Source organism: Tursiops truncatus, chromosome 7 (assembly GCF_011762595.2).
Source record: "Tursiops truncatus isolate mTurTru1 chromosome 7, mTurTru1.mat.Y, whole genome shotgun sequence".
In the NCBI taxonomy this organism is placed as follows: Eukaryota; Metazoa; Chordata; class Mammalia; order Artiodactyla; family Delphinidae; genus Tursiops; species Tursiops truncatus.
Window position 1 is genome coordinate 62,830,755 of NC_047040.1, and position 26,163 is coordinate 62,856,917.

General features: G+C 40.8%; 1 protein-coding gene across 2 annotated transcripts; it reads right to left on the bottom strand.

Annotated features, from left to right (window-relative positions):
* Positions 1–635: 635 nt before the first annotated feature.
* On the bottom strand, positions 636–17,229 carry DHRS9 (dehydrogenase/reductase 9). 2 transcript variants are annotated; one of them, XM_004318249.4, is made up of 6 exons: positions 17,100–17,229; positions 14,890–15,198; positions 6,855–7,225; positions 5,172–5,430; positions 4,669–4,832; positions 636–1,644 (listed from the first exon to the last, which is right to left on the bottom strand). In XM_004318249.4, the coding sequence occupies exons 3-6, from the start codon at positions 7,165–7,167 to the stop codon at positions 1,412–1,414; spliced, it is 969 nt and encodes a 322-aa protein (XP_004318297.3). In that variant the 5' UTR covers positions 7,168–7,225; positions 14,890–15,198; positions 17,100–17,229; the 3' UTR covers positions 636–1,411. The 2 variants fall into 2 exon arrangements, with proteins under 2 accessions (XP_004318297.3, XP_073663708.1); XM_073807607.1 differs by lacking the exons at positions 14,890–15,198; positions 17,100–17,229 and adding an exon at positions 12,265–12,336.
* Between the last annotated feature and the right edge of the window lie 8,934 nt (positions 17,230–26,163).

The following is a 26,163-nucleotide window of genomic DNA, read 5'->3' on the forward strand; positions in this document are numbered from 1 at the left end:
CGAAAAGGATGAGAGTATCTACTCTCAAAATAATGAAATATATGTTCAGGTGGACCTGACACCATTGGAAATTTGATTTTGCAAAGTCATCAGTATGTTGCAAATGTGAAAGGAGGAAACTACCTCATAGGCAGATGTTTCCTGAAAGGTGAGTGTAAATGAATTGAATTACTGATATCTTCTAAGTGACGTGGTTTCAAGCAGCAGACATTAAATAGTTTCTTCACTGTAAGTTCAGTGTGTGTATGCGCGTACACACAAATATGCACACTAGATAATTTCTCCCGCTGTTTCATCCTACATTAATCTGCAACAAATGTTAAATTTTGACAATTCGGGCTTTTCATGTAGATATTCAGCCAAACTCTGTGAGTGATACTGGGCTGGGCGCTTAGGTAGCTGTTTCTTTTGGATGGGGGGGTGGGTCCAGAGTCAACCCAATTTAGAACCACGGTATGAGCCAGGAGCAGACCTGCTCTCACTGTAACTGTAGATGAAAGAGAGTCTTTGAATTTAGCTCTGTATTTTCATGGGGCTTCAGAGACCCCTTCAAATATTGGATTTCCAACCATCTCAGGTGTAATTGTATCAGATAGTCTATGTCTTGTTATATTTACAATAAACCAGAATAGACACACATGCTCTACATTTTTATTCTTTTGGAATGACTGGTTCCTCTGTTGTTACCATCTTTCCACAGAGAGCTGTATGGGCATCAATGTTCACAGTGGCCTTGAAGAAGCTGTCCGTCCTCTGTAGTTCCCTCTAGGATAGGCAGGCTTGTCTTGGAATCTCCCTACCTCTACTTTTACACTTGTTTCTTGTTTTCAGTCCTCCTATTCCTTTTCTCCTTTTCCTTCCCTCCTACTTGTAGTCTTACCTAGTACTTTTCTGCTGCCCCTTAGCTTATACCAGTTCCATAATGCTTCATTACCCTTCCTTTTCTTGCCTCCATCAAGGCTCACAGAACTGAGTTCTAATCCTTATTCCTAACCTTACTCTCAACAAGATAACACACCTAATCCACTTATGAAAGTATTCTACTTATCTCTCAATGTTTTGATAAGGGACAAATATTTAACATTCAGGAATTACTTTTAAGTGCTGTGGACTAGAAGCATGGGGCAGGCAAGGCGTGGAGATCATTTTGGATGGGAAAGCCTTCCCATTTTCCTTACATCATACCAAGCAGGCAAAGCCTAAATGTCGGGCAGGTGTCATACCTGCCCATCTTTTCAAATAAAGTTTGAAAAGGGACCCTGGGACATCATCAGTGATGGTGGGATCTCTTCTTTTACCAACAGAAGCATCATCTAAATGAGTCCAGGTTGGATTAGGTAAAGAATGAGATGGAGAAGGAGATGTGTCCTTGGAATCAGCCAATCTCATAGCCTGGGGCAGGCGTTTGTGGTCAGCTGAGTCCCACTGCCTTGGGATTAGCCAGCTTTACTTTCTGTTTCAACAATAAAAAGTCTTGCAAAACTGCTGGCATGTGAGACAGAGGAATCCAGAAAGTTTTGGCATCTTTTCCAGCAGCATAATGGGTTTTAGGGAAGAGACTTGTGAGAGCGTGGTCCATGCATTCCACCACCAGGGAGAGGTCCATGTTCACAAGGGATGTAGAGCCTTTCAGTTTGTCTAGACCTGTAAAAAGAGACAAAAGTACATTTGCTCTGTGGAAGAAGAGGAATAGGGGAGTGTGAGCCTAGGTTGCAAAGGAGAGGATGCAGTGAGGGAATTTATTTTGAATTTGCCATTATAACTGGGTCCCCTTGTGATGGGTTTCTATCTATTCCTCAGAAAAGGATGCAACAGTGATTTCTTTAGACCACTGGCTCTCAAACTTGAGTGAGAAGCAGAATCTCCTAGAGGGCTTGTTAAAAGCCAGGTCCCACCTCTAGTTTCTGACTCAGTGAGTGTGAAGTGGAGCCCAAGAATTTGCACTTCTATCAAGTTTCCAGCTGATGCTGATGGCGCTGGTCCATGGACCAAACTTTGAGAAGTGCTACTTTAAACCAATGTAGGAAAGATACTTCACAAAGTCTCGGAGACTCCTGAACCCAGGAAGTTAGTAGTTTGATTCCGTATTTGTTTTACGGGAGTACTAAGTTTATAGGAAATGTGAGTGTTCACAAGTGCTTGCGCCTGTGTGTGCATACACTCATATAACATGTGTCTCTATAAGTCAGTGAATAAAGAGAGAATTATCTCCCAAAGTCCTGACTCAGGAAGCTAAAGGTATCCTGCTTCTCAGGTAAATGAAGTGTTTGAGTAACGAGCTAAGATACTTTTTTTAAAAAATTAATAAATAAATTTATTTATTTATTTATGGCTACATTGGGTCTTCGTTGCTGTGCACGGGCTTTCTCTATTTACGGCAAGCGGGGGCTACTCTTTGTTGTGGTGCACGTGCTCTCATTGTGGTGGCTTCTCTTATTGTGGAGCATAGGCTCTAGGGGCGTGAGCTAGAGCAGCACGCGGGCTCAGTAGCTGTGGCACACGGGCTCAGTAGTTGTGGCTTGCGGCTCTAGAGCGCAGCCTCGGTAGTTATGGCACACGGGCTTAGTTGCTCCGCGGCATGTGGGATCTTCCCAGACCAGGGCTCAAACCCATGTCCCCTGCACTGGCAGGCAGATTCTTAACCACTGCGCCACCAGGGAAGTCCCGAGCTAAGATACCTTTAAAGAGGCAGGTATTTTATCAAGGGAGTGGTGATGGCTTGGAGAATTCCTCCTAAGCTCTTAAAACATACCTTGCGTTGTGTCTTCTCAAGGGAAAATCTATTGTGTTAAATCTTTCTTTCTACTTCAGGGCCAGTAGCCAAAAGTTGTTCAAAGAGTCTAATTGAGGCTAGCTCGTAAGTCTTAGTCAATTTTAAACTCCTACTACTCCACCTTGCGCAATGAAGCAAGGTGAGCTTAAATTTGTGGTCTGCTTTGGAACTGAGTCTGGCTGATCTTGAGGTCCTGGCTCAGAAAACTCTAATGAGCACCCAGGACAAAATAGGGCTCTAAGCCTTTGGGAATTCTGAGAAAGGACACCTGACCCAGGGGCCAAGTCAAAAATAATTTTGAGATGGAAGTTGATGATATATTCACAGGCACTTAGAAAGTATCAACGTCAACATCAAACAGGGAAAGCTCTTTTCAATGAGGGATTTTGTTTCCGAACTTACTTAGAACCTTCAGAGGCGGTACGTGAGTGAGAAACAGAGTTTAATGGCAGTGGTTGTAACCCTACACATAGTGACATATCAGCACTGGGAGGTTTGTCAAACCAGATGTTCTAGTTGACGTGTGTGTGTGTGTTTGTGTGTGTGTGTGTGTGTGTGTGTGTGTGGTGAGGTGGCTGGGGAACTCAGTCTACAAACTTCCCCAGGCGGATCTGACTAGGCTCTTGGCTCCACCTTGAAAACTCCTGACCTTGAACCTTGCCACAGTTGGCTGTCTTACCAAGCCTGCTGATGAAGAGGTAAGGTCACAGCTGGGGTTAGAGTGACACAAAATTAGGTGGGGCCCTGTTTGGCTCAAAGCAGGAGCTTAGTAAGTGTTCGAGGAATGGCAAATAAACTAACAGGGCCATGACGTTTGACGTGGAGGTGGGTCCTTCATACAGGAAGTTCCAGCAGTTCTTCAATGCCTCTTCGCTGTTGCAGTGCACGGCCCGAGAATAGATGGCGAAGTCAGGCTGTCTGGGTTTAGATCTAGCTCTTCCACTTACTAGCTGTGCCACTTTGGGCAAGTTAAATCCCTGTGTTTCTGTTTCTATAAAATTCAGAGGGTTTGTTTGGGCATTTTAAAGGAAAGAGTTTGTGTAAAGCACTTAGGATGGTGACAAGTACATAGTAAATGTTCACTATGTGTTCGTCATTGTTATCCAATCTTTATGATTATTCCTCTATCCCTGACTCAGTCTGACTTATGTTACTTTTCCTTCCATCTCCATCTCCCATGCATTCCTGCTCCAGAAGACTTCCACCCAAATAATTTCTTCCTGTTTAGGCTTATTCAAACCTGACCTTTCATATAAAGGCTTCTTAACCAGCAGTACTTTTTATCCTGTGCTGAATTTCTTGGTAATTAGACAGCATACTATCTAGCACCCCTTCTGGGCTGTTGGGTTGTGTCTCAGAAGTAAAGGATCAAGTTTCTTGCATGTTGTACAGTCTCACCTGCTTACATTTTGTTGTCAACTAGCTTGTAAGCTAGTTAAGGGTCAAAGTCTGAGTCTTTATATTTTGTAACCTCCATAAATCCTTGAACAATGTTGAATGAGTGGTCGGTGATTACCAAAAAGAGGAGGTTTGGGTAGAGGTGATGACCGTGGGCTCCAGTTCAGGCACGGCCTGGGGGAGTTGTATAAGCTTGGGTAGGACATTTCCCCTTTCCAAGCCTCTGCTCACTACTATAGTTCTTTTGAGGAATAAATGATATAATTTATAAGGCACTTAGTATAGAACTTGGCACTTAGTAAATGCTCAGTAAGTGTTTATAAACACTTGGAGGAGCAAGAGATGACCCTGGAATTAATAAGGATCCCTGATCCATATTTGAGATCTCTATTGGTGTATTACCATGAGAACCTTATTTTTTCAATTATGTTTGAGTCTCCTTCAAGCTGTCTAGGACAATGAATACCAGAGAACCCTGGGTCCACCGAGAAACTCACTTTTTTCGATGTAGCCTTCTCCGTATTGTTGTTTGATGTCTGGAGGCAGATGCTTCCAAATGGTGAGTTTTCTTTCGGTGGTCTTTACTGGATCTGACAGTTCTGTTTTGAACAATCCTGGTTCAATGCATGCGACGTGCACATCAAAAGCTTTCATGTCCCGCCTGTGAAAAGAGCCCATAGAAGATGTTTAATCCAGGCTTACTTGGAGAATGTTTGCTTATGAATCTTTTCATGGAATCATGGAATGGGGTGCATGGGAAAGAGCATGTTGTTCTACCCTCTCAGTTTGCAGATGAGGAAACTGAAGTTCAGGGTGGTGACGTGAGGGCTGGTTTAGTGGCAGAACAGGGAAGGGATCTGGGTAGACCCATCCCCAGGGCAGTGTTCCCCCAAAAGATAGTGTCTCATTAAGTTGACAAGCATATAGTGTCTGGTACATAAATAAATGTTCAGTGAATGTTAGCACCTATTATTTTCTAATATGCCCATCTTTGCTTTACCTTAAGCTGTCATTGAAGGCTTCTACTGCATACTTGGATGGAGCGTAACCCCCTCCGCTGAATGCAAGCCGACCCCCAATGCTGGAGACGTTGATAACCCTCCCTCGAGCTTTCTTGACCAAGGGGAGCATATTTAACGTGACACTGATGAGTCCAAACAGGTTCACTTCAATAGGTTCTCTGTAGTCCTCCACTGTCAGCCAGTCGGTGGGCGCCATCACGCCGAGAACACCAGCATTGTTGATCAGACCCCAGAGACCTAGAACAGAGAGGAAGGGAAGGAGGAGTGGTAGAAGATGGCATTATATGGGCATCCTTGATGGAAATACAGCCCCTTGCTTTACCTGATGGTGCCATTTCCTGCTCCTAGTCATACTCCTTCCTGCTTTGAAATGCTTTACTGTCTTGGGAAGTGAGAGCACAGAGGGTGGGAGGCTAAACTGAAATGGCTGAAGTTCTGTGACTGGAAGCCAATCTCACAATTCTTCTGTTTCTGCTTCTGAATGTCAAATACTGATACTGTCTGAGTGAGACTTTTTGCTTTTTAATCTCAGATGTGAGTAAATTGGTCGATTTTTCCTACCGTGCTAGATGGCAAAGCCAGAGAATATTTATAAACAGTTCTTTATAGACAAAGAACAACATTGATCTATTTCCCAGTTATTTTTGGTAAAAATCCAGTCATTCACTTGGCTTATTTTATGGTGGGGAGCATTTAATATTGTTAAAGGTGTTTGGAATTCAAGCACTAAAAAATAACTGGAGGGCTTCCCTGGTGGCGCAGTGGTTGGGAGTCCGCCTGCCAATGCAGGGGACGCAGGTTCGTGCCCCGGTCCGGGAAGATCCCACATGCCGCGGAGCGGCTCGGCCCCTGAGCCATGGCCGTTGGGCCTGTGCTTCCAAAGCCTGTGCTCCGCCACGGGAGAGGCCACAGCAGTGAGAGGCCTGTGTACAGCCAAAAAAAAATAATAATAATAACTGGAGCCTCATCAAACCATTGTTTTTGAAAGTTTCAGAGTCTCAACTATATGATGAAGATGTGATAGAGAAAAATCACATACATTTGTTTTTTCCTTTGTGGACTCAAATATCTTCATTCATGAGAATATTTCAAACTTGATCCAAGCCAATAAAAGTATTCTAGTTCAGAATGCTGCCATCTTTGCAGAATCTAAGGCAGAATGAGGTCCAGCGACTCACTACTCTATGACGACTATCTAAGACACCTTTGCTCAGATCCTCAGACCATTTTCTTCCTTTCCCAGTGAAAATGTGTGAGCTCTGGAACCATTTTGTAGTGAGAAGTGGGTCCCAATCCAGCTGACAATTTGGAGATTGCCCCCATGATCTCCTGTGGCTTTTAGCCCCAAGTTCTTTGCTGTGCAGGGGGCTAGAATAACAGTTCACAGGAAAAGACCAGGAAAAGTTAATACCTCTATCTCAGTTCTAAATTCACCCACTGGGACTTAGGATAACGTGGGCTGTGTCTCTCATGCACGTAGAGAGCTTGCAACTTAGAACTACTCAGGGGGTTATTCTAAAATTTCTCCAGTCTTCTCCAGTACACAGCTGGTATTTAGGAAACATTTTTTTGGAGGAACTATTTAAAATCAGAACACATTTTATTTAGCTTTGGTAACTTCTCAACACCCCTTTCATTCTTCCCATCCCCACATCACTCACCTTTCTCCCCTGCTTGGTTTTTCACCCACTGGGCAGTCCTCTTGACACTTTCTGGGTCAGTTACATCCAGAAGCACCGTTTGGAGCCTTTCTGAGGTTTCTTCCTTTAAAGCTGTTGATCCTGATTCAGTCAGACAGGCAGCAATTACATGAAATCCTTTTTTATCAAAAGTTCTGGCTGCCAAGTTTCCAAAGCCAGTGTCACACCCGGTGATGAAAATGTACTTATCAGTGATGTCTGTGATCTTTAGCTGTCCTTTATAATGCCATAGAAAACCACAAAGGATCAGGAGGGCTAACAGCCAAAAGAGCATTTCCCCCCCGTGTATGACAGAGACACTTCTTTCTTGAACAGTAAAAGAAGATGGTGTCCTGAGTGTTCAAAATTAGAAAGAAAACTCAGATTAGAACCATTAAGGCATTATAACCCAGGAGTGATGAACTTAAGATATCTTAATGCATTTGAATGGATAAATAGATAGTTAAAAATACAATAACTCTTATTTGGTTGAGAAGATGGCCATTTAAGTGCTAAAACACTCCTCTAAAGTAATGCAAAAACTAACCAAGTAGTAGAAAAAGTAATGGCAAAGTTGACACAGGTCATTGGGTTGATAAGACATTTATTTCCTGCATATATATGCAAATATGTCTTTCCTTAATAAGGAATACAAACATACAAAGAGATAGAATGGTACACACACACACTCATGTGCACACATACACACAATTTTATTTCTGTTGCTTTATAAGGAACATATTGTTTCAGATAAAAAATAGTGTAATATATCTTCACTTATCATGGAAAATTTGGGCTCTGCTTTCATCTTTTTTTCCTGCCAAAAGATCTATAGCTAAAGAAAGAAAAAAAGAGTAAAAGAATTACTAACTGATAAACATAAGTCAGAGGTAAATGGTAGGTTTGTGCAAACTAGTTGATTCTTGTGATATAGCTGTGACTATTTCTAAAGCAGTCAGGTTTTTAGACTATCGTGGTGTAAAAATTTGGTATAGTTTCTCCCAATCTTCCCTCTGTAGGAGTTATTCATTGTTGCAAATCATGTCCATGTAGCAGGATTTCCCCTTCTCAAATATATAAATACATTAAAAATATATAATTTTGAGGGTGGGGTGGTGTAACCAACTCTTGCAAAATTTCATATTTAGACATTTTGAGGAAATTTCATGTTTATACATTCAATTAGTATAGTGTTTTGTTCAAGTCCTGGTCTTGATAAATAATTGTCAAATAATGAAATGTTGACTATATTCCCTGAATAGATTCTGTAGCCTTTATTGCAATCCGAACTCCCAAGGGAATTTTGTGAAAAATGCAAATACTCATGGGGTTTAACGTGCCCTAGAGCAGAGAGTGGAAATTTTCTGTGTCGTTGTGTTTGGCCGATGGCAGGCATAAGGTGAGCAATAGTAAAACAATGGCTTACATTTATGAAGCATTCTGAACTGTATTTACATATAGGTCTCATTTGATCCTCTTAACAGCTTTCTCAGTTAGAGAGGGCACATTACCTGCCTCATTTTATAGGAGAATTAATATGCCAGTTAATAAGTATAAAACGAATGATGGAATTAGCAAATCATCATTTGGCAACTGACATAGTGACAATTGTTCTAGGCAATTTTAAACTAGTGGGTGAAATTCTGACGAGAAACAATAACCATAGAATCTCAAAGAATCTCTGCATAAGATTTGTACTAATTAAAAAGAGAGCAATAGTAATTTCACAGTGGAGAAACCTGACAGATACCACTTTAACCAAGTGATAAAAATGAACACTACTAGTTATGGGACAAACCAACATCATGTCCCTCCTGGTATAGCCACTGAGAAGGACACAGCAGCACTTCTGTGCATAACTGAAAGCTAATCATACATAAGGCACATCTTTCAATTCCACACAATGTATGGCCTGTACTCTTCAAAAATGTCAAAGGCATGAATGAAGGAAAAGAAGGACTGAAGACTGTTCCTGATTAATGGAGACTAAATAGGAGTGACAACCCCATGCAACTTGTGATCTTGCACCAGAAAATCATTTTTGTCTTTTGTCAAAAAGAACATTTTTAGGTTGACAAGTGAAATTTGAGTAAGCTCTGATAAATAATACTGCATGAATATCAATTTCTCAATTTTGATAATTTACTATGATTATGTAGAAAATGTCCTGCTTTTTAGGAAATACACACAGAAGTATTTAAAGATTAAGTAGCACCATGTCTTCAACTTACTCTCAAACAGTTTAGGAAATAATAAGAATATGTATATAAACAAATATATTAAGAACACATTTGTTCTCTAAGGAGAGAATAAGAGTGTAAATGTGGTACAATGTCAATATCTGGGGATTCTGGGTTGTACTATTCTTTCAACTTTTCCATAAGTTTGAAATTAATTCAAAACAAAAAAGTTAAAAATTTGGCAAAGGAAAAGAAAACTTTTTTTTTTTTTTTCCTGAGAAAAGTGTTCGACTGCTTTGAGTTCCATGCACAGAATAGGTAAGAACTATTTCATACCCAGGACTTCAGAACCTAGTGACCTTGGACACTGACTTTTCTGCCTTCTACTCTTTGGCAAGTTCACCTTCATAACCACTGGAGAAAAACAAAAACTCAAACCAAAGCAGTCAAACTCCCTCTTCTCTCCTCACCTTCTCTACACCCCATTCAACCTCCTCCTTCCCTAGCCAAACCAATTTTTCCTTGATAACAAGCAAACAGAGAGTAGGTTTTAGTTGTTAGGGATGGGCTCACGTTCAAATGTGTTGTCCTCACTAGTTACCCCTCTGGGCTGAGGGTCATTTCAGATGCTGGTGTCCCAGCCTGCAGCCCGAATTTGAGGACAGCAAACCTTGACCTAGAGTTTTGCAAAGCCTGTCCTTTCCCCAAAGATTATCATCCCAAAATACTGGTCTTCTTCAGTTCCTAAGGTTCACATTCCTCTAGGTCATTGGACCAAGTCAGCCACAAACCAACACATACCTTTGTCCTCTAATAGTATTTTAGCCAAGATGCCACCTCTGAGTAACAACCCTGGGTCGGTCAGAGTCATTGGGAACATGACCTGTACACAGAAGCTGATTGATGGCTGATTGGTTCATTGACCACCGAGAAGTAAATGAGTAACAGCAACTAATAGGTCTGCTTCAACCTTAGTCTGCCAGGTGTGGTCACCTCCACATAGTTCTCTGGTGACAGCAATTCAGTGACTCAGGACACTGACTTTAGTTGCTTGGGTTGTTTGCTTATCCGTTGTGTTTTCCAATTTATCTCACACAAACTGCTTGGTAGGGGTACAAATCCCTTGGCAAGAAGCACCTAGGTCTGCAATAGTCCTTCTAGCACTCAGGGGCTGTGAGCCCCTTGACTCGTCAAGGACAAGCACCAAGTAAGAGAAAGCAGATCTGCAGCCCCTACAGTGCAGTGCAAAAGGATGGGTGCAATTCTGAATATAAGGCCTCTGAACTGGTCATGGAAATTTTTCTTAAGCCAAGATAAAATTTGGAAAAGCAAGGACCAAGGTCTGTCTCTCTCACACACACACACACACACACACACACACACACACACACACACACACACACACACACACACAAAACAATTAGAGCAGGGCTTAGGAGCCCAGGCCTTGGAATCAGGCCGGTAAAGTTTCAGTCTCAGTTCCTCTACCACCAGAAGGCCTTTGGGTAAATTACTTTTATTGTCTTCACCTCCATTTTTCTATCTGTAATATGGAGATAATAACTTCTACCTTGAAGAGTACTTGGTGAAATAAAGTGACTAGGCGTGCTACACAGGAAGAACCTTGTCGTATGGCAGGATCAACCACTTTCACTTTGTGAGGGGGCTGCTTTATGCATTGCCCATATTTTGGATTGGGTTCTCAACCTCAGTACTTCTGCAATTTTGGGTCAGATAATTCTTTGTTATGGGGTTTGTCCTGTGTATTACAGGGTGTTTAGCAGCACCCCTGGCCTCTATCGTCTAGATGCCAGTAGACCCCCTCCCCAGTTGTGACAACCAAAAAACCAAAAGTGTCTCCAGACATTGCCAGATGGCCCCTGGGGATAAAAGCACTCCCATTTGAGAACCACTGACCTAGCACTGCCTTGTCTTGGGGGCCCAGAACTGTACAGCCTCAGAACAACTTTTCTGGAAACTCAGTTGTTGGTTCCTCAGTAGTGCCACATTGATAAGAGTTCATATTTTTTTATGGTCTTACCAGAAAAGTTTTGTTATTTATAAATATTATTCATACCCTGCTGCTGTAAGCATCGATTTCTATGTTTACAAAAAAATAATTGCCTTTTTGTCATCAGGAGGATAGGAGGCAGTGAACAAAGCCACATTTATGTGTGATACAATTTGTGAATTTACAAATTACCAAAGGAGCACTCACAGCTTTTATGAGGCCTAAATGCTGGCTGAGCCCTTTGAGTTTAGACCTCTCTGGACTCCTCTGGGGCACCTTTCAGATGGGTGGCCTGCTGACTACAGAATTCAGAGGATGCTCCTAGAAAGCCATGGTCCTTGGGATTCCCAGTTGACCAAGTCAGGTAGAAATGATAATAACTCTGTGATTTATTGAGTATTACCACATTCTAGGTGCTCTGCTAGGATCTAGAAATATCTTTCTCATTCAAACCTTACAGTAAAATGATCTGTATTTTATAGATGAGGAAACAAATTCAGAAATGCATGTTAATTGGCTCAAGATAGAATTGTGCTGCTCTGGGGACTGCTAGGCAGGCCACTCGATCCCAGCATCCATGCTTTAATCCTCTGCTCCACTGCTACCTGGATTCCCATGCCACTCTGGGCTATGTGTACACCTCTCTACACCACCTGTGCATTGTGGGATAGTTGGTATTAAGTAAATAAATGTGGAAGGAAAGAAGGAGGAGAGGGAGAGAAGGAAGTTTCCACTTGAACACCAGGGTTCTAGTGATAATTGGATTCATCTTTGAGCCCTCTAGATCATCAGGGCATCATCAACATCATTATTATCGTCATCTAGTCACACTTCCAATTTAGATAACTTTAAACATTTTTGAAAAGTGTTCAAATAAAATTTTATCTCATTAAATTGTCAGAATACTTCTGTGAGCTAAGTAGGGTAGATGTCATACATAAGGTTGGTTGCCAGAGAGCGGCTAGATCTAAAATTTTGATCTCAATTCCTAGACTGTGTAAAAAGAAAAATAGAAAGAGATGAACACATTATCAGTCAATAGGAAAAATGAAAATACATTATCAGAATTCTCCACCATGCCACAAAGCCTCAAAAGGAACCAAGAAAGGAGAACTAATTTTTTCTTTCATCTGCACGTGAAGGGCTGAAGAGTAACTGCTTGGCTGCTGCTATAGGAAAATATTGCAACTCGATTGCTGACCTTGCCCACTTCTGCTTCTTTTAATTTTCTCTCTCTGGGTTTCTTTTCCTAGTAAAATATCTAAAATAAGATCCTTTGAAAAAAAAAAAAAAAAAAAAAAAAAAAAAAAGATCCTTTGATATCACTTCTCTTAGTCATCTTCCTATGCCCTTTAAAAATAAATAACACAGTTTAAAAGAAACAAAACGGAAAATAATGTCTTAACGTTTCAATGTCATTGCAAGGTATACTTTTTATAACAAATGTAGAATTCTTTCCATACAACTTGGTTTTATTTCCACAGAACTTCACAAAAGACTTTGTTTTAGAAAGCAATACTGAGACTAGTCAATCACACTGATTGTTAAGGGATTTGTAGAATCTTTATTTTTTTTCAATTTGTTGCAGTCGTGGCCTGAGTTGAATCCACAACTAAGTTTTTATCAAAATACATCAAATAGAGAACATTTAGCAATTGTTTTCTAAAATATTTTCTTTCTGAGGTTCTCTTGCACAAGCTTTCTTAGTGTTGACAGCAGTCTGACCGGACGTGTATGTCCTTTGTACGTTTAAATATTGTAAACCTGGTTAATTGACACCAAATTCCTTTTTATTTTTACCTTTTCATTGAGTCAAGGAATTCTGTCACTATTTAACCTAACTGCCCTTTCTGAGATTTCTGTGGCACTTTTCTTTAAGAAAAATGACACTTGCGCCTAATAACACAAACTAATTCGTATGACTAATGAATGATGTTCCTGTGAAAAAAATGTTCAAGTTGGGCACCCAGAAATCTAAAAAAATTTTTAAAAATGAAGCTGAGGGACCTTACCTGAAATAGCCTTACATAAGGCAACAAACGGTCCCTTGAGGGTCTGATTAAAATGATAATGATTATGATGTCCCTGATAATACGGCTGAGATGGTATTTATCCTTGTAAGTTCCCTCATTCAGTGGGATGAAGAAGCTCCTCCACCAGTTATGTTCCTCTTGCATCCTGCTTCCTGCAGGAGGGAGGCAGCCCACGGTACCCAGTGTGCCCTGTGGAGTGGGACATTGAGGTATGGAGAGCGGTGTTCCTCTTTGCAGACTCATTCAGTCTCCTGGCAGAGGTGTGCCAGCCCACTCTTTTGTAGGGAAGACCTGACAAATTTACGTTTTGCATTCTTTAGTTCTAAGGAAAAAAGTATCTCTTTCTTTAGCTTTCTCTCAAAACTTTTAAATTATAATTGATAAAAACATCCATAATAATAAATAAATTAATTAATATTTCCAGTCCCTCCTAGGTTTATTATTTTGCCCATATGCTTCCTGACAGTACTGGCAGGTTAAGAATTGTTGTTAAAGCCATGGTTACCTTACTTATGTTGCTGAATAAAAGTTGCTAATTGGAAGACATTGTATATTGTATTTTATTATAGCTTAGTTACAAAGCTTCAAGGAAAGCTTAGAATACAGAGAGAATGTTATGTAGAGATGCAGAAAGCATGTTCAGATCTTCAGTATATTTCTTTTAGTCTCAGTTATCTTTGAGCAGAAGCAGAGTTTTTAAAGACAGTACCTTGAGAAGGTGACATGCCTTATAAGGGTTTTAGAACGAATTCCCATTTTCTCCATTTGATATGTATGAGATAATAATTCTTTCCTTGCATTTAAATATTGAGCTTTGTCCTAAAAATTGGACACACTTTTCGAATGTCTAAAGTACAACAAAGATGATACAACATTTAATTTGCATTTTATGCAGTATCTAGCCAAGGATTTTTTTTAGAGCACTTACTAAGCTAAATAAAACATAATCCTTACCCTGGAGCTAATAGTGTAGCAGGACATTTCAGAACTATTTGTACAACCCTAAATTGAATTTTAATTTAAAAGTGTGTTTTCTTTAAACTTTTTCCCCAGCTGCTAAAAATCAACCCGCTGAGAGAGAGACACCACACTACCGTTTGCATCATAAAGCCTTTAACAAGGGCTGTCCTTGAAGCCACTAAACTGACTTTCTCCCTTTCTCATTGTATGTTGGGAGTTTCAGGTAAAATCCCAACCTGAATCATAAAGTGGAGAATAAATATATTATTATTGTCATCCCAGCGTCCAGCGATCAAATGTGGGTTGAGGAATTTCCCTGCTTCCTTCTGGACTAGACAACATCTTTCTCACTCAGCTAGCGTGTGTGTATATAATATTTGCCTAAATTGACATCTGAAAATATTGGCAAAGCAGGTAGACAAACAGACCTGACCTGCAGTCGGTAGCAGATCTGTTGTTCCAATCAGAAACTCAGCTAAGATTCCCACTCTTTTTGGAGCCTCTTCCCACTCCAGTTTGCAATTAATTATAAGATTCACAGATGGTGTCAGATAAGCACAGAGAGATGCACTAGATGTAAATGTAATTGTAACTCTAGGGTGCTAAAGAACATTCAAAGAGAAACCTGGGGAAGTTCAAGGCCAGGTCTCGAGGGATACTGAGATCATTTCTGTGGTTAGATGGACCCAGGGCCCATTACAGCCTCCTAACATATCACTTTTTTTTTTTTTATAGCAACCGTTGACTGCAGCATGAAAGACAACTTGATTCATTTTGTAAGACAAAACAGTTTGAAGACTGACATGAGAAATGAAGGAATAAATGACAGTTACCTTATTTAAGATGAACGGGGACACAGAAGCTGGTGTGGACTGGCTGGGCTGCTTGTGATCTGCCCGATCTGCCCGCTGTGCTGGGGAAAGAAGGGTTGTGCCACCCTGACGTCGAAGATCCTCTTAGTGTGGAGGTGCCTGGCCTCCTGTCAGACTCAAAGTGCTTAAATGTGTGAGGAGTCCTCAGGTTCCCTCCTCGCTCTGTGAGTCACCCTCGCTGTGACTCGGGGTGATGACTAAATCTCTCTTCTGCGGTTGAAGGAAGCCAAGAAGTTGTGGGTCACGTGTTTCCAAAGGAATCAGCAGTATCTTTAGTAAATGAAAGGTAATTACGTTTAGAAGGGAATTACAAATGATCAATAACACCACTTTCACTCTGAGTACTGAAATAATTAACATGGAGACATTCTTTTGCCCAGTGCCTTGTTTTAATTATTTAATTTTTGAATTATGATTATTGTTCATGATCTCTAGTTATTTTTTTCCTCCCTGTTAACACGCCTTTGCTGATTTAGTACTCCTTCCCTCCTAAGAGTGTAGGTAGGGGAAACCAGTATCTGATGATTCATTTTTACCACTTTTGTTGTTGTTGTTGTTATACATTGGAGAGCAAGGAGATCAAAACATTTTAAGGAAATGAGAGAGTGGACTTATTTATAAGTCTTAATTTGTGTTTTAAGGTATGACAAGGAGATATTACTGAAGTGGTCTCTAGAACTGAGACCACTGGGAAGAGGAAAGGACGCCCCCTCCCTGCCCAGAGTTGGTCTGTTTTAGGGTCATCACAATTGACCTGGCATATCCTGGGATGCAATGGAAAGTACCAAGGCTGCAGGTGCTAATAGATACACCAGCCCCACCCATCCCCAAGCCTGTCACCTTTACCCTAGGCACTCAAGCTGGTACAAACGCCACTGATTGTTTAGTTTCAGTCTCTTTATATACTGATTTGTTGCTATACGTCTCAGATTTCCCAGGCTTCTGTGTCCCTTCTTTGAAAAACGCAGTTTCTTATGGTTGAGCTGAGATGAGTGGATGAATGAACATATCTGTCTAGGTAGAGTCTAGACAACTGCTATCACTCTTTAAATTACACAGGGATCTTTTTTCTCCAAAAGAACAAAACACCAAAACTGAAATTTACTCAGGTAAAGATTTAGTGTGTCCAAAATGTCCAAATATAGTTTTTCCCCTTTGACATTTCACATGTCAGAGTAAGGCTTAAATAGAAATCTTCTTTGAGAGATAATACATTGACTTACATCCTCATGAAGACAGGTATAAATGATTACTGTCTGACCTTTCCTGCAAGCAAGTTACTGTCACTGAGAGGTGGAGAGAGCCACAGACACCTGGGTGGTCATGGGGTAGAGATGGGAAAAGGGCCAAGAAAAGGCTGTAACATCAGTAGGTTTTGCTGACTCAGCAATCGTGTTTGGTGCCCTGTTTTAAAATTTTCCCAAGTAGACTTTAAAAAAAAAATCAGATGTTTTGACTGATCTGCATGTTGAGAACCAGAATTCTTGCCATGTGTCTGGATCCCTCAATTCCAGTGGACCCAATTTAGGAGTTCAGCTTCAGTAGCCCTGGCACCAGGGTTAGAACACTTGCTTCCTTTGCCAAATGATCCCATCTAGGTGTTCAGTTAATGAAATCATTTGTCAGCAGCGCCTTATCTGGACTGTTAACATATCTGCATTCAAATTCACTTCTTAAGTGCTAAGCTTTCTTTCATTTCCATTCCTTAATAAGGCAACATATGAAAGTGTTTTTTTGTTCAGAACTCTCCCTACATTAGACTCCTGGTCATCCAAGGTGAGGTAAAAAATCAAGAATGAAATTGCAATTCCATTTTCTTCCTAGTTCCTTTTTAAAACAGAGATTGTATTGTGAATTTCATTCAAATGTAAATTTCGATGTTGATACTTGGGCTGTAATTATACAGGGGTAAGTCTAGATACTGCCATAGAAAAAACACTAAACATGACTCTCCTTTTTCTTGTAAGTGTGTATGTCCCCCATATTTCCCTCTGATTTCTGCCCAAAGATGCCTTCTCCACTCTTTTCCAGACACCAAAACACAAGGAGAATATCCGGATCCAACACTGTCTCGGAGGACATACATCAACTTCCTTGTCACGGCACTCTGCTGGGGTGGTCCAAGCCACAGGTATTCTTAAAATGGGAGTCAAATGGAAAAAAGCACATACCCCAGCACTGCAGGCTGTAGGGGATCCAATTCCTGGAGTATGGCTGGTGTCACTCTTGTAAGGGTTGCCAGAGAGAAAAGACTGTTTATGGAGTTTGCGTGTTGACTTCCTCCTTCCTGGCATAATAATATAGTCCTCTCTCCAAGGTCGCTCTCAGTGGAGTGCGTTTCTCTGAATAACAAATAATGAATTGGATTTATGGCTTCCTGGTAAAAACAGTACAGGCTGTCATTTCTACCTCCTTCCTTTGTCAACAGGCAGCTCTCTTATTTCCACTATAAAGGTTCCCCCGACTACACCAACAATGCCTCTGACATGCGAGGAGCTGAATTGCAAATGCTGTTCATAAATGCATAGCCAGGCTTGGTCAAAACCAGGAGCTTTGTTATTCATTTGGCATTTCCTGACTGTCCCAGCTGTAAGATGAAGCTGGGCTAATCTTTTGTTCCCCTACACTGTAAGATACTTAGGTATAATAATAAGGGACTGAGTCATGGGAACATTTGGTAGATTATTTGAAGAAAGATTCTTCTTATTTGCAGAACACACGTCATTTTAACTTACTCAAACAAGAGGTCTTGGTTTGAAAGGTGGGGTGAGGAGTATCATATTGGTGAGCATTGTCCCGTCGAGGCACATGGAGCAAGAGAAGGTGGGTGAGAATGGAGGGAAAAGATCAGAAACACTGGGGATTCTCAGCAACAGGGAGACTTGCGAGAAATAAGGGTGGAGGTTTAGTAAGAAAAATGTGACTCTCACGGAGGGTGGTGGTTACTCCTTCTGGTGTGACCAACACACGTAGAGCATTAAACATTTTTTTATCCCCTGGCTTAAGAATGATCCTCTTGCTAAGTTTACTGGTTTCTTCCTTTCCAAGACAACTTCCTTTTCCCAGAATCTTAACTGAGATGATAAAGAATCAAAGGAAATTATGAGCAGATGCTTGATGATATACAAGTGCCATCCAGTAGGAAAGAACTCACTGGGATCAGGAAATGGAGAGGAGTTAAAAACAACATTTGGTAGTTAGAGATAACTGTCTTCAGACCCTGTTTTAAGGTCTTCTGAGCTGTTTGTTCTATGCCACTCTGTGTTAGGCTCATGAGATGCAAGGATAAATAAGTAGGGCCTTTCCTATTGAGGAATCACTCACCATTGGCTCATTAATTGTTGATGAAGGAAGTCCACAGAGCTTTTTCCTCTCCTTGAATGACCCCTGCCCCTTGCTGGCTCCCAACATGTGACTCTCATCTGTGACTATTTTTTGCTCCTTGAGACTGTTTTATATTGTCAGAGAAAGGGTGATCTCATCCTTGGCTGGTGGATATGTGAACCGCTACAGCCTTTTTTTGAAAGCTAACTGGAAACATCTATTAAAATAAAAAATACATATTACTTTTTGACCCAGCAATCCCACTGCTGGAAATCCATTTTATAAAAACAAAGCCAGGGGCTTCCCTGGTGGCGCAGCGATTGGGAATCTGCCTGCCGATGCGGGGGACGTGGGTTCGTGCCCCGGTCTGGGAGGATCCCATGTGCCGCGTAGCGGCTGGGCCCGTGGGCCATGGCCGCTGAGCCTGCGTGTCCGGGGCCTGTGCTTCGCAGCGGGAGAGGCCACAACAGTGGGAGGGCCGCGTACTGCAAAAAAAAACCAAAAAAACAAAGCCAGTATACATGTACATATGAACCAGAGGTGGCAACAAGATCCAGGATTGCCAAAGAGCAAAGTGATTGCCACCAAAAGTGGGATGGCTGAGTAAATCATGGTAGATGTGTACATGGAATATTATTTTAAAGCCATTAAATAGAACAAATTACAGCTCTACCACTTGGCTTGGAAGGCTTTCCATGACCTCACTTTTGTAAAGTAGACAGGGAATCTCTATGTGCACGTGTGTAAAGATATTTAAGTGAACAGGGAGAAACTATGGAGGGATATGCCCTGGGTTGTTAATATGGGTCACTTGTAGATGGGTGGTGTAGGTGAAACAAAGAGAGGATGAAACAAGAGAAAAAGGAAAAGATACATATATATGTGTATATATATGTGTGTGTGTGTGTGTGTGTGTGTGTGTATGTGTGTATATATATATATATATACATATATATATATATATATATATATATATATATATATATATATGATTTTTTTTTTTGGCTGTGCTGTGTGGCTTGCAGGAGTTCCCTGACCAGGGATTGAACCCAGGCCCTCAAAAGCACAGAGTCCTAACCAGTTGACCACCAGGGAATTCCTGGAAAAGATATTTTTAAAAGACTGCACTGGGGACTTTCCTGGTGGCAAAGTGGTTAAGAATCCCTGCTAGTGCAGGGAACACAGGTTCGAGCCCTGGTCCAGGAAGATCCCACACGCTGCGGAGCAACTAAGCCCGTGTGCCACAGCTACTGAGCCTGGGTTCTAAAGCCCGCGAGCCACAACTACTGAGCCCATGTGCCACAACTACTGAAGCCTGCATGCCTACAGCCTGTGCTCTGCAACAAGGGAATCCACTGCAATGAGAAGCCCACACACTGCAAAGAAGAGTAGCCCCCACTCACTGCAACTAGAGAAAGCCCGCACGCAGCAGCGAAGACCCAACGCAGCCAAAACTAAATAAATAATTTAAAAAAAAAAGACTGCAATGAAAATGATATGACCCAACACAGTGCCAGCTAGGAAAAAGTCCTGCCATATCCCCAACCACCCAAAAAACCAAACACCAACCCCGCCACCAAAAACCCCTTGAATCTCATAGAGCCTTTATATCCAATTACCAATTTATAGGAAATATAGAGAATAGGGGAAACAAGTCAAACTATATCTTGGGGGTTATAATCAATAAACCAATGAGGGAATCTTAAGGACAAACTACTTGATTTATTCAGTAAAAATGAACACACACAAAATAGTGGAGAGGGAATCTACCGATTAAAGGAGACTTAAAAGATATAACCAATTGCAGTATGCAGACCTTATCTGGATCCTGAGGGGACATACTTTAAAATAACAATAAATCTATTTATGGCAATTTTTATGAGACTGGAATTTAAATTAACTGGGATAGGCTTCCCTGGTGGCGCAGTGGTTAAGAATACACCTGCCAATGCAGGGGACACGGGTTCGAGCCCTGGTCAGGGAAGATCACACATGCCGCGGAGCAACTAAGCCCGTGTGCCACAACTGCTGAGCCCATGTGCCACAATTACTGAAGCCTGCGTGCCTAGAGCCCGTGCTCTGCAGCAAGAGAAGCCACCGCAATGAGAAGCCCACGCACTGCAACAAAGAGTAGCCCCCGCTCCCTGCAACTAGAGAAAGCCCACGCGCAGCAATGAAGACCCAATGCAGCCAAAAATAAATAAACAAAAAATAAACAAATTAACTGGGATAGTTGATTACATTAAGTAATTTTTGTTAATTTTTCAGATATTATGATGGTATTAGAGTTATCAGTAAAGGAGTCCTTATCATTTAGGTTAATTACTGAAATGTTAGTGGATGAAATATGATGTCTGGGAATTGTTTCAAAATACTATGGAAGTGGGAGGAATGAATGAGAGTGTGGCTGGGCTGGTGATGCGTACGTGGGACTTCAGGATACTAATTTGTCTACTTTTATGTATGCTTGAAATATTCCATTATAGAAAGCTTAAAACATGATATAACCACACTTTGTTATTTATATAAAATTTTTTGCAAATTTTTTAAAGAAATTACGTAAATTAAAAAGAAAGACTGACTTTGAGATATTAAACATATCTATTTTATCAATGTTCTCCTGAATGAAAATTCAAAACTGAATTAAAGCATTACAGAAGAGGGGGCCATACTAGATTAGCTTCCAGTCTCATAACCTGTGCCTGAGATGAATATCTTGTTAAGAACAGACTGCTTACCTAATGGAAGGTATAGTTTTGCTGTAGGTGTTTTACACTCTAAATATGCTTTCAATTTGTCTCTGTTCTTTTGCCATAATGATGTCTAAAAAGTAAGATGCCTCATTGTTATTTATAAAGTGCATCAAATGCTTTCCCTATGGTTATGGAATTGAGCCTGTATTTGCAAGACAACAGCACCCAACGTCAATTCATGTGTTTTGGATATTAGTCAAGAAAACCAATCTGGCCCATGTATTTCTTTTTATTTTTAAAAATTTTTTAAATTTTTATTTATGTATTGGCTCTGTTGGGTCTTCGTTGCTGAGCTCGGGCTTTCTCTAGTCGTAGGGAGTGCTGGCTACTCTTCGATGCGGTGCGCAGGCTTCTCATTGTGGTGGCTTCGCTTGTTGTGGAGCACGGGCTCTAGAGCACAGGCTCAGTAGTTGTGGCTCACAGGCTTAATTGCTCCGTGGCATGTGGGATCTTCCCGGACCAGGGCTTGAACCCATGTCCCCTGCATTGGCAGGCGGTTTCTTTTTTTTTTTTTTTTTTGGTACACGGGCCTCTCACTGTTGTGGCCTCTCCCGCTGCGGAGCACAGGCTCCGGACGCACAGGCCCATTGGCCATGGCTCACGGACCCAGCCGCTCCGCGGCACGTGGGATCCTCTCAGACCGGGGCATGAACCCGTGTCTCCTGCATCGCCAGGCAGACTCTCAACCACTGCGTCACCAGGGAAGCCCCTTCACTCCTTTTTGTAGCCAAATAATGTTCCATTGTATGGTTATAACACATTTTGTCTAACTATTCATCTGTTGATGAATATTTGGGTTGCTTTTGGCTATTATAAATAGAGCTACTATGAACATCCTTGTACAGTTTTTTTTGTATGTCTATTGTTTTTTAAAATATATATATACCTAGGAGTAGAATTTCTGGGTCATATGGTAATTCTATGTTTAACTTTTGAGGAAGCACTGAACTGTTTTCTACAATGGCTTCACCATTTTACATTTCCACTAGCAATGTATGAGGGTTCTAATTTCTCCACACCCCTGTGAGAACTTTTTATTACCTGTCATTTTAATTTTAGCCAGCCTGGTGGGTGTAAAGTGGTATCTCATTGTGATTTTGATTTGCATTTCCCTAATGACTAAAGATGTTGAGTATCTTTTCATGTACTACCTGGCCATTTGTGTTTCTTCTTTGGAGAAATGTCTATTCAAGTCCCTTGCCTGCTTTTTAATTGGGTTGTTTATCTTTTTGTTGTTGAGTTACAAGTGTTCTTTACATATTCTAGATACTAGATCCATATCAGATATATGATTTGAAAACATTTTCTCCCATTTTGTGGATTGTCATCTCACTCTCTTGATAGTGTCCTTTGATGCAAAAAAGTTTTTAATTTTGATAAAGTCTAATTTTTCTATTTTTTCTTTTGTTGCTTATGCTTTGGGTATCATATTTAAGACACCGCAGCAAAACTGAGGTCGTGAAGATTTGCTTATATATGTTCTTCCAAGTTTTATAATTTTTGCTCTTATATTTAGGTCTTTGTTCTATTTTGAGTTAATTTTAGTGTTTGGTGTGAGGTAGGAGTCCAATTTTATTCTTTTGCGTGTGGATATCCAGTTGTTCCTGCGCCCTTTGTTGAAAGAAAACTATTCTTTCTAAACAGAAAACTCTGAAAATCAAACACTCTTCTTCCTAGAATCTGTTGTTGGTCCTTGCTGTGGGTTGTAGTTGTTTGTTTAGTGACTTTTCTAAGCTATTTTTGTAAAGAATGTATTCTTTGTTGGATCTCTGAAGTCTCCATTTCTTTAGCTTAGTAGTCAGCTAGTTGTTTGATAGTGACTTCTTTAAGTGACTGGAACCAAGAAAAAAAGAAAAGAAATGAAAAGAAAATTGTCTCCAGGTCTTTGCAGATTGGCTCTGTGTTGGGCCAATCCTCAGTGCTTAGCCAGGCCATTTACAACTCTGAATTAGCCTTCACTTCCTGCTTACGCTGAGCCTAAAGTTCAGCTAAAAGTGGGGAAATCCCTGGCGGTCCAGTGGTTAGGATTCTGTGCTTCCACTCTAGGGGGCATGGGTTTGATCCCTGGTTGGGGGACTAAGATCCTGCATGCTGCGATAAGCCCCTGCCCCCAGCAAAAAAGTGAAAGCTTACAGTCTTTTCTAAGTCTTTTCTGAGCATTCATGATGCCCTGGGCATGTGCATGGCTTTCTAGATTCCCTGGTATACTCAGAAGTTTTGCAAAGCCTTTATTCCCCAGAATCTTATGCCCCAGCTTTTTCTTCCTTTTGTCACGTCTATTGTTTGCTTCAACTGTTGATTTTTGTCCTAGGTGGCAGCAGCTTGTTCATTTGGCTGCCAATATTTTCGAGGAACGTCCTCCACCCTGAGGGCATTCCAAGATAGGTGAAGCAAGACAGGCTTCTTGTGTTGTTCTTCAAGGAACCCATAGACACGTCAAAACAAACGTGATTCCTTGGGAACAAGGTTTTCTCTACTCCCTCCAGTACCAGGTACTCGTACTTGGAACTCAAACTGTTATCTTGAAGACCACCATGTGGGGAGAAGGGCGGGGCAAGGCTAAGTTAAAATGCCACAGAGTTCTCTATGTTTTAGTGGCCTTCTTCTGGTTAAATGTTTACTTGGTTGCTGTAAAGCTTTGTCTGTTTTCCAGAGTTCCAATAAGGTTGATCCTTACAGTTTTTGCCAGATAATTTGATGTTTCTGGAGAGGGACAAGCCCCTTGTGGTCGCTATTCTGCCATCTTCATTGGTGTTACCAGTCCACTTGGATGACGCTTGAATCCCTTTTGTATATCTCCAGTTGGATAGCAGACTCGGTGCTCTGTGTCGACCTAGATGGGTGGGATGGGGCAGGGGGTGGGAGGTGGGGTGGGAGGGAGGTCCAAGAGGGAGGGGATATAGGTATACATATAGCTGATTCCCTTCATTGTACAGCAGAAACTAACACAACATTGCAAAGCATTTATACTCCAATAAAAAAAATTAAATTAAAAAAATAAAATAAAATGCTGCAGAGACAGAGAAAACAAACTCATGGTTACTGAAGTGGAAAGGTAGGGGGGAGGGATAAATTAAGAGTATGGGATTAATAGATACACACTACTATAAATAACATAGATAAACAACAAGGATTTTCTGTATTGCGTATGGAAATATATTCAATATCTTTTTAATAACCTGTAATGAAAAAGAATCTGAGAAAGAATATATATATATGCATAACTGAATCACCTTGCTGTATACTTGAAACCAACACCATATTGCAAATCAACTACACTTTAATTAAAAAAAAAACAGCAGAATGAGATATTATTTCTATTACATCTTAAATTTAATTAAAATGTAATTAAAATTAAAGTTTTAATGATAATATTCAGTGTTGCTGCAACTGTGAACAGTGTTTTTTCCTAAGAAAAAAATGCATTTCTAGAACCTTGAAAATGCTTGAGTCCTGAGCCTCAGTAATTCCCCTTTTAGTAATTATCCTAAGGGTATAATCAAATTTGCAGCCAAACATTTATCAAATATTTATCTACTTGTCATCATTCATACGTCTTAAAAGTACATTCAAACTTTTTTAAAAAGTGCGATAATCGAGGCTTCCCTGGTGGCGCAGTGGTTGAGAGTCCGCCTGCCGATGCAGGGAACACGGGTTCGTGCCCCGGTCCGGGAGGATCCCACATGCCACGGAGTGGCTGGGCCCGTGAGCCACGGCCGCTGAGCCTGCACGTCCGGAGCCTGTGCTCCGCAACGGGAGAGGCCACAGCAGTGACGTACCGCAATAAAAAAAAAAAAAAAAAAAGTGCGATAATCTATGTTGAGCATGGTGGTTAAACGGATTGTGTTAAATCTATATCAGAGACTATAATGCAGGTTTTATAAACCTTGTTTTTGATGAATATGTAATAACATAGGAAACTGTTACAGTGCTGTGGAAAAGGATGATATAAAATTAAATACGGTGTATATTTATAAAGTTTATTTTTAAATGCATATCAATTTTAAGTGCACAGAAAAGGACTGGAATAATAAGCAGCCAAATGTTAACAGTGAAAAAAACAACTTTTGCAGTCTAACATACTTTCTTCTTTGATGATTATAGAGGATAATGGCAGGATTTTTTTTTTCTGGCTCAATTTCTGATTCTCTGATAAATGCTGAAAAGATGCTTGATTATCTGAAAACTTAGTTAACAGAATCCACTACTATAGACCCTTCTGGTTTTTAATCAACATTTCTAGAAGTCAGTTTTTAGTCTCCTTTGGCCCAACCTTAAATGATGGAGTCCTTCAGGAATCAATTGTAAAAATTTTTTTTCATTCTATACTCTCCAAGGGGATTTTTTTTTTTTTTTTTTTTTTTGCGGTATGCGGGCCTCTCACTGTTGTGGCCTCTCCCACTGCAGAGCACAGGCTCCGGACGCACAGGCTCAGCGGCCATGGCTCATGGGCCTAGCTGCTCCGCGGCATGTGGGATCTTCCCGGACCAGGGCACGAACCCATGTCCCCTGCATCGGCAGGCGGACTCTCAACCACTGCGCCACCGGGGAAGCCCAAGGGGATTTTATATTCTTCCAAACTCATAAATACTGCAGGTACTCCAAAGACTCCAAAATTAACATCTCCAGTCCATGGTTACTTGCTGAATTCCAGACCCAACTGCTATTCACAGTTGTCCTTAATATCTCACAATATCTCAAAATAAACTTATAAAAAACTGAACACTTAGTTCTTACACTTACAATTATTTTTCTCCTCAGTTCTTCCCCATCTTAGTAAATGACAGTTCTATCCATCTATTCATTTATTCTAGAAATTTTGGAGTCATCCTTGACTCTCCACTCCTCTTGACCCACAAATTCTATTAATTTTGATAATTAATAAGTAATAATTAACCCTATATATATTTCTTAAAAGTGGCCAGTTCTTGACAACTCCACTATTAGCATCATAAGATAAGCTGCCATATCATATTTTGCCTGTATTACTCCATAGCCTTCTACCTGTTTCTCTGCTTCCATGCTTGCCCCCTTCGACTCACCCTGCCATGAGTGAATGTTTAATAATGAAAATCAGATCCCATTACTCTTCTGCTGAATCGTAACTCGTGAGTGTGGCTTTCAAGGTCCTGTGTGATTAGCCTTCCACCCACCTGTC

Coding starts and splice junctions, on each gene's coding strand:
- DHRS9 (XM_004318249.4), bottom strand. CDS start 7,167: ATGCTCTTTTGGCTGTTAGCCCTCCTGATCCTTTGTGGTTTTCTATGG. Junction 4,833..5,171: donor GCCTTCAATGACAGCTTAAG/GTAAAGCAAAGA, acceptor CTCTTTTCACAG/GCGGGACATGAAAGCTTTTG. Junction 1,645..4,668: donor AGAAGGCTACATCGAAAAAA/GTGAGTTTCTCG, acceptor CTCTTTTTACAG/GTCTAGACAAACTGAAAGGC.